The sequence below is a fragment of the Culex pipiens genome, chromosome 2 (assembly GCF_016801865.2).
Source record: "Culex pipiens pallens isolate TS chromosome 2, TS_CPP_V2, whole genome shotgun sequence".
NCBI lineage: Eukaryota > Metazoa > Arthropoda > Insecta > Diptera > Culicidae > Culex > Culex pipiens.
The window spans coordinates 133,655,060-133,662,489 of NC_068938.1; the positions used below are offsets into that span (position 1 = coordinate 133,655,060).

Genomic DNA, 7,430 nt, shown 5'->3' on the forward strand with positions numbered 1-7,430 from the left:
AGGTTAGGATGTCTTCTTTGCGATTCTGACTGGCAGAACCGGTTTTGGTCAATGTGGCCACCGGGAACCTACTACAACCGAAAAAAGTCATTTTTGAGGACCCGAATTTGAGGACCTGTATCTCCGAAACGATAACACCTAGCAGATTGCTTCCAGTTGCATTTGACGGGTTATTACCTCAACTTTAAGCTCCCGTATAGATAATTTTTTCCAAAGTGGAACCCGTGGAATATACTAAACATGATTTTTACAGCTTTTGTTACAAAATCAACAGTGGGCCCATTTTTTCAACCGGAATTTTTCTGTAAATCATCACATAGGTACACAACATACAGCTCCTGCTAGTTTGAAATCGGTTCCAGCCAACTGTGGCCAATCCGGAACCGGAACCGGTACCGCAAAAACGGTTCCAATAATGTTCTAGCTAGAAACTCGTCATGTTGGATATTAAGCTCCGGAACCGATTACCCGTGGCCACTGGAGGACACTTCCGGAATGTGCGACAAATCTAACATTATGGAATTGCAAAATATAATCATCTGTAATAATGCCGATATCCTCTAACCCAGGCTGGTCACTCCGGAACCGGAAACAGGTGACCACTGGTGAACACGCTCGCGTTCTGCCCCCACCTGACCTGGTACGGAAACCGACATTTAACTTAACATTTGTAAAAATGTGACAGCAATTGAATGTTGAAATCTACACGGTTGCTGCGATGAATTTGAAATACGCTTGCGCTCCTATCTTTGAGACCCCTACAAGAAAATCACCAAAACTGATTTTTTCTCAATAGAGTTATCTACGTGCGCATGTATTGCGTGTACGTACACGAAAAAGATTGAGGTTAAATTTTGTCCGCCCAGCAAAATCAAATGGTGCGCTAGTGTGTGTACGCGAAACGTCATAAAGCTCTATACGCGCAATATTTCATTTGTTTTAAGTTAGGGGAGCTGGGGGTAAGACGGCCAGGCGGGGTAAGACGGCCACCCCACTGTTTTAATAAGTATACTAATGAATATTACTAAAATGTTCAGCAATACTGTTCCTCATGCTAAATAATGCATATGGAGTCACCTTTGCCAGAAATATTGTTTGAAATAGTATAAAAATAGCTCAAAATAAACAAATAATTTTTGAACCTGAAACTGGATGTAATATTCATGAATTACAACTTAGGCATTTTTGTTAAATAACAATATGTTTTTCTGTCTTCAAATATTTTTTCATGTTAAATTAAAGTTTTCCCTAGATTTTGTCCCTCGAAAAAGTTCAAAAAATGCGATGAACTGTTTACAATTTAAAAAAAAAAAAATTTATTTGAGGGCAAGACGGCCACCTTCTCCGGGGGTAAGACGGCCACCCGTAATTTGTAGATTTTATTTGATATAGGTTATATTTTTGACGGTTTTGACTATTAAGACATATTTGTAGACAAAGGAAAAGCATTTTCAATAAAACTTTCCATTTTTAATCAAAATGCTGTTAACTATCGTTTCGACAACATTTTTTACTGTGATATAGCAAAACTCCTGAAATCCTATCAAACTTTTCATAAAAATCGCTAATTTAATATTGTTTACATAATTTTGATTTACTTATTCTAATCGAATTACACAAACTATTTTTTTTTTGTATCAAATTGTGTTTGTTTTGTAGTAAAAATTCATAGTTTTTCATAAAATGTGGTCGCAATAATATGAAATTCACTGAGCCAAAATATGAAATTTTTTAAACAGCATTTTTCTTCACATTTGAAACCTGATTTTTTTCAACCAAAATAGTTATGATGTTCAGAGAAGTCTGTTGAACCAACCATGTAGGTGTTTGGGTGGATTTAGCAAAGTTATTAAGTTAATTTATAGCATTGGCCGTCTTACCCCACATGGCTGGCCGTCTTACCCCGCGTATTTCATATATATACGATTTAAATTACTTTTTTTAAAATTGCTGAAAAGTATTGAAAATTGGTTTTTAGACCAACTAATTTATGTCATTTCTATAATGAACTAGTAGTAGAACAATATGTACGTAATTTGAGATCAAAATAATCTGTTGTGTAAATTTTATTAGACTTCTCCCTTAGGGTGGCCGTCTTACCCCCATCTCCCCTAAGGGCGATTGAAGGACGTGTAGATGAACAATCTCAAGCATTTTTGAAATTGGTTTTTCGTAAGTACAGTGAGTCAAATATTTGTCCGTACCCACCCGTATAGAAAATGTTTGTGATATAAAAGTACATAAAATTCGACTAAAGTGCCATGTTTTGTACATCAATCGACGCGGCAGAATGTCCTCTTTAAGACACTGTCATTGGATTTGCAAAAAACTTTTTCTTGAAAAATACAAAAATTGTTTACTGAAAAAAGTCAAAAAAAAGAGGTCAAATAATTGTCCGTACCCCTAGTAAAAGTACAAAATCTGATCGATTTAAGTGAATTCATTTATGAAATGTTGTTTCAGTGTCAAATACTAGTACCTTTAGCCAGTTTGTGACAACTTTGAACTTTTGATAACTTTGTTTAGTTAGTTTATATTAAAAATTGGTTTAAATTTAGTATTTTTAAGTAAAACTTATCAAAACATAAGTTTATAAACAACTATTTTTATAAAATTGCTATTTTATGTTGTAAGAGTCTCTATTGAACAAGTTTCAACAATATTTGTTCAAAATATACATTGTTTTCATCTTTTTTATTGACATTTTTCGATCAAAAATACTGTTTCGGAACAATACCGTTAAACAATCCGGATTGTCCCGGAACCGGTATAACCCCTCGGGGGGAAATTTTGTGGTGGTCAGATAGAGGACAAAAAAACCCACCTCTTGCAATTTGAAACATCCAATTTCGTCCACTACAGCCCGATTACGAGTCCCTAGTCTGAAATTTGAAATTTTCGAATTCCCCAAGCAAAACATTCTGACCCAGAACGGTACAGAAATTCTCAGCACGGAAAGTGAAAATTTCAAATTTCAGACTAGGGACTCGTAATCGGGCTGTAGTGGACGAAATTGGATGCTTCAAATTGCAAGAGGTGGGTTTTTTTGTCCTCTATCTGATCACCACAAAATTTCCCTCCGAGGGGTTGAACCGGTTCCGGGACAATCCGGATTGTTTAACGGTATTGTTCCGAAACAGTATTTTTGGTCGAAAAATGTCAATAAAAAAGATGAAATCAATGTATATTTTGAACAAATATTGTTGAAACTTGTTCAATAGAGACTCTTACAACACAAAATAGCAATTTTATAAAAATAGTTGTTTATAAACTAATGTTTTGACAAGTTTTTCTTTAAAAAACTAAATTTAATCCAATTTTTAATATAAATTAACTAAACAAACTTATCAGAAGTTCAAAGTTGTCACAAACTGGCTAAAGGTACTAGTATTTGACACTGAAACAACATTTCATAAATGAATTCACTTAAATCGATCAGATTTTGTACTTTTACTAGGGGGTACGGACAATTATTTGACCTCTTTTATTAACTTTTTTCAGTAAACAATTTTTGTATTTTTCAAGAAAAAGTTTTTTGCAAATCCAATGACAATGTCTTAAAGAGGACATTTTGCCGCGTCGATTGATGTACAAAACATGGCACTTTAGTCGAATTTTATGTACTTTTATATCACAAACATTTCCCGTACGGGGGGGGACACTTCGTCACTTTTTAGTATGACTTTGACCAACCAGCGGGGTATACAAACTAAAAAAAGTGTCAAACGAAAAAGTGACCAACCACAGGGGGTTGAGTGTATCTTGTCCAAAGGTTAACAAACGTTGTATGGAGAATAGGCTGTAACAAAACGGGTAATTTTATTGTTGTTGTTAGTTACCTAGTTTATTTCCGGCAGCTTTAACCTTTCGGTCATTCGCTGCCCAGGTAGAGCCCCTTAACGATTTTTGCCCCATGATGTTTTTATAAAATGCAAAAATCGTTAAGGGGCCCAATACCAACCGTACCCTGAGATGACGGTTTTCGTAAGTTACGCGTATCCACCGACAGATGGCAAGTGGGCTTCGTCGGAGTCCGTCCATTAAAACGCAACTCAAAATTAGGATGGGAAACTTTTTTCCGTGATGGCTTTCGCGGCACGCTCCGTCCAACTGTTCTAGACTAATATTTGGACGTGGCGTATCTCTAAACAAGTTTTTCAAGAATGTGATTCCAGAATGCTTATTTTGTCGTTTTGAACAGAAACAAGGCAAAAACTATGTTAATTTAAACTATTAGCCATTTACAAATTTTTGGGAGTGCGCTGACCACGAGGACGCGCTGTCTTGTTTTTGCATGCTCATTTTCATTTCTTTTGTGCCGCTGTTTGTATGCTTGGGTGCTAGGTTATTATATATAGGTGAAGGGATTTTATTAAATGATCATTATATTGCATTATTATATTTATTTGATTATATAACCACACTATATTTTACACTTAACTCATCATACAAAACACATATGAAACTGTAAACAGGAGCGTTTGGTACGGTATGTCCACGCATCCTTCCTCCCCTGTAGATTCTGTGAAATGTGATCCGTTCTCAGAATCCTCTCTGCGGTAAACACAACGTAGTAGGGCTGGCCGCTTTAATTTTTGCAATACATTTTCGGGTGTTCTCGGATGTACTGCAATTATTAATAATGACAAGAAAAGTGCTTGGGGCGTAATCTAATCACAAGACTTTCCAGCATGCTTTCATCGGACTGGCTGCGTTTGTGTTAGATTAGATTAGATTAGATTAGACAAACATTTCCCGTACGGGGGGGTACGGACAAATATTTGACTCACTGTAGGTCGAATACCGATGCAAAAAGGACTTTGTTTATCAATGGCTCTTACGTCTTTTTGAAAACTAATCCGATAATTGCTTTCTAGTGAAATCTGGATCAAATTCAAACTGAAAACTTTTTCTTTCATTCTATTTAGAATGATAACGACATAGTTCAATAGATTAAAAATCAAATTATTATTTCTACTATACAAATCCGACGGCCAACCACGCCCCGATACTCACCCCGACTATCTCCGGAACACCTTCAAGCTGTTTTCGCACTTGAAAACGGACAAACGCAGAAAGGACAATCCCAACAGAACCGCCTGGCCCAGAAACTCCCGTTCGGCGTTATCGTTCTCCTCATAGATCACTTTAAGCCCAGAAGGAATCGTCAGCTTGGACTGAGTCTGCTCGATGTCGGGTTCCTCACTCGGTCCCACCTGGCGTTCCATCAGCGACCGGACCACGCTATCCGCCGAAACGCGCTCATTTCCGACGAATATTCCAAACAGCCGCGCCGAGGCGTACTGCTTGAAGAATAAAACGTTGCTGCCGGCAATTTCCGGATCTTCGACCGGGCGACTCGACAGCGACAGCATGATCATCGCGATGAGCTGCGATCGTTGGACGTTGATGTTGGTCTGGACGGCACTTCCCATGGCTACGGTTTGCGCAACGGCGGGATTTTCCACGACGTATACGTCCGCCTCCGGAATCAGCTGGTTCAGCTGGGTGACGTTGCGAATCAGCTCGCTCACGTGCAACTTTCGGTCCACGATTTGGAAGCTGTTCCAGCCGGCCAGGACCGTCGGCTGATCCTTCACTACTTTGAACTTTGCCCACGTTACAAAATCAAGTCCCACGTAAAGTGAAACGCAAGATTGAACTTTGGGAATCAGGTTCGCGGAAAAGACCGGGGTCGTAAACTTGATGTCCTTCTTGGCGACCTTTTGCACCAGCTCCTCGCTGGTGGCCGGAGTCTGGACGATCGAATCGTAAAACTTACGCAAAACGGTGATTCCAAAACCGTCCAGTTCCAGGACCTGGTCCAGCGACATGAAGCGGCCAAACTTTTTACGCCATCCCTCGATTCTCTTCAAGCGGTACTTGGTAATGTTGTATCTGGAAACAATATCAGATTAATGAACAAAATTAATTAAATTTAATAACAAAAACAATGAACTTACTTGTACAGCTGCTCGACATCGTTTTCGTTGATAGTTTCGAGAATCTTTTGAGTTTCCTCCTCGGTGTAGGTGCAAGGAAAGCCAAGATTTGTGGAGCTTTTCACGTTGAAATTTCTGCCGACAATCGAACCAAGCCAGTTGTTTTGGATACGAACGAGCGGAAGTCGCGCGAACATTTTGGATACTTTTTCAATAGCTTTTTTGCATTTAAATTAGCTAGAAATACATTTTAATTTGAAATTTTCAGAGAAGATCCGAATCAAAAAAAAGCAATGCTCACACAATCAAAACAAGTTTTTTTTTACAAACGTCAAAATGTTCAACCCTGTGACTGAAAACTCGGCAAACGAGCAACGAGTTTTATGAACACGTTTATTGTGTTTAGCGCAACTTTACACATGATTTACACTTGAACATAATTAAAAAAACATATTGAGCTGGTACAAATTTTATTTAAAGTTTTTGTCTCCCCCCCCCCCTCTTCAAAGCTGGCCCGAAAAATCAAGGGGCAACATTTTTTTGTTTTTTCAAAAAACTACAAAATTTCAATGATAATTGAACTACGCAATCAGCTGAAATCAATTTAAAATGCATTCCCCTGCGTTCAGAATCATTTTCAACATGTTTGGGTTGATTTAAAGTTTTCTTGAATTTTAGAAAATGTTCGATGTTTATTATCGCAAAATGTTTTTTTTTTGCTAAAATTTATGTTTTCGTCAAATCTTACAATTTTTGAAAACTAATGATTGCAAAACAACTAAACTAGTATAAAATGCATTAAAAATCCATGTAATGTAAGGTACGCACTTCGGAAGGAATCGGTCAAGAAAAATTTCAAATGGGCAGCAGCGGTAGCGAAAGCAAGTCAGAGAGGGTGAAGAAAAGCCCCAAGAAAACATTTCCTCTCTTTTGTTCTGCCGTTCGTTAAGCTGTTTCTTGACCCCCTTTCTTTTGAAGAGCATACCAGCCCTAAATGTTGAAAGTATGGCTTGTTATTTCAATATTTATATTTTTTAATCTTTACGATGGTGATTTCTATCACTACAAAATTGAAAAAAAAATCCAAACGCAACCAGTAAAGATGAAAAACTTTTAATTCCGAATTTAAAAATAATCCTTTTTATAAATCATTCTAAAATTGTAAAAAAAAAACAAGACAGTAAGGTGTGGTAATCACCACCACTACATTTCCAAGTTACATGCTAAACAGAACGACCGTTGGGTCTCTGTTTTGTATCGTCCTTGGCTACACGCACTTAATGCGTGTAGACGATGCGCATGAGCATATGGCTTGGGAATGCAGGATGTAACCGTAATAAAGTTTTATTACGGTTCGTCTAGGTCAGCATGGGAATAGGACTCCCGCCAACATGTAGGTTTTTTTACGTTTCGTCTAGCGTCAGCGTGGGATTAGGACTCCCGCCGACATTTAGGGTTAGAAGTCGGTTCTCGGGTAGCAGGTAGAGA

At 37.8% G+C, this 7,430-nt stretch overlaps 1 protein-coding gene across 1 annotated transcript; it reads right to left on the bottom strand.

The window, feature by feature from the left end:
- Positions 1-4,944: 4,944 nt before the first annotated feature.
- On the bottom strand, positions 4,945-6,257 carry LOC120425213 (uncharacterized). Its single transcript, XM_039589646.2, has 2 exons — positions 5,964-6,257; positions 4,945-5,898 (listed from the first exon to the last, which is right to left on the bottom strand). The coding sequence occupies exons 1-2, from the start codon at positions 6,137-6,139 to the stop codon at positions 5,022-5,024; spliced, it is 1,053 nt and encodes a 350-aa protein (XP_039445580.1). The 5' UTR covers positions 6,140-6,257; the 3' UTR covers positions 4,945-5,021.
- Positions 6,258-7,430: the final 1,173 nt, after the last annotated feature.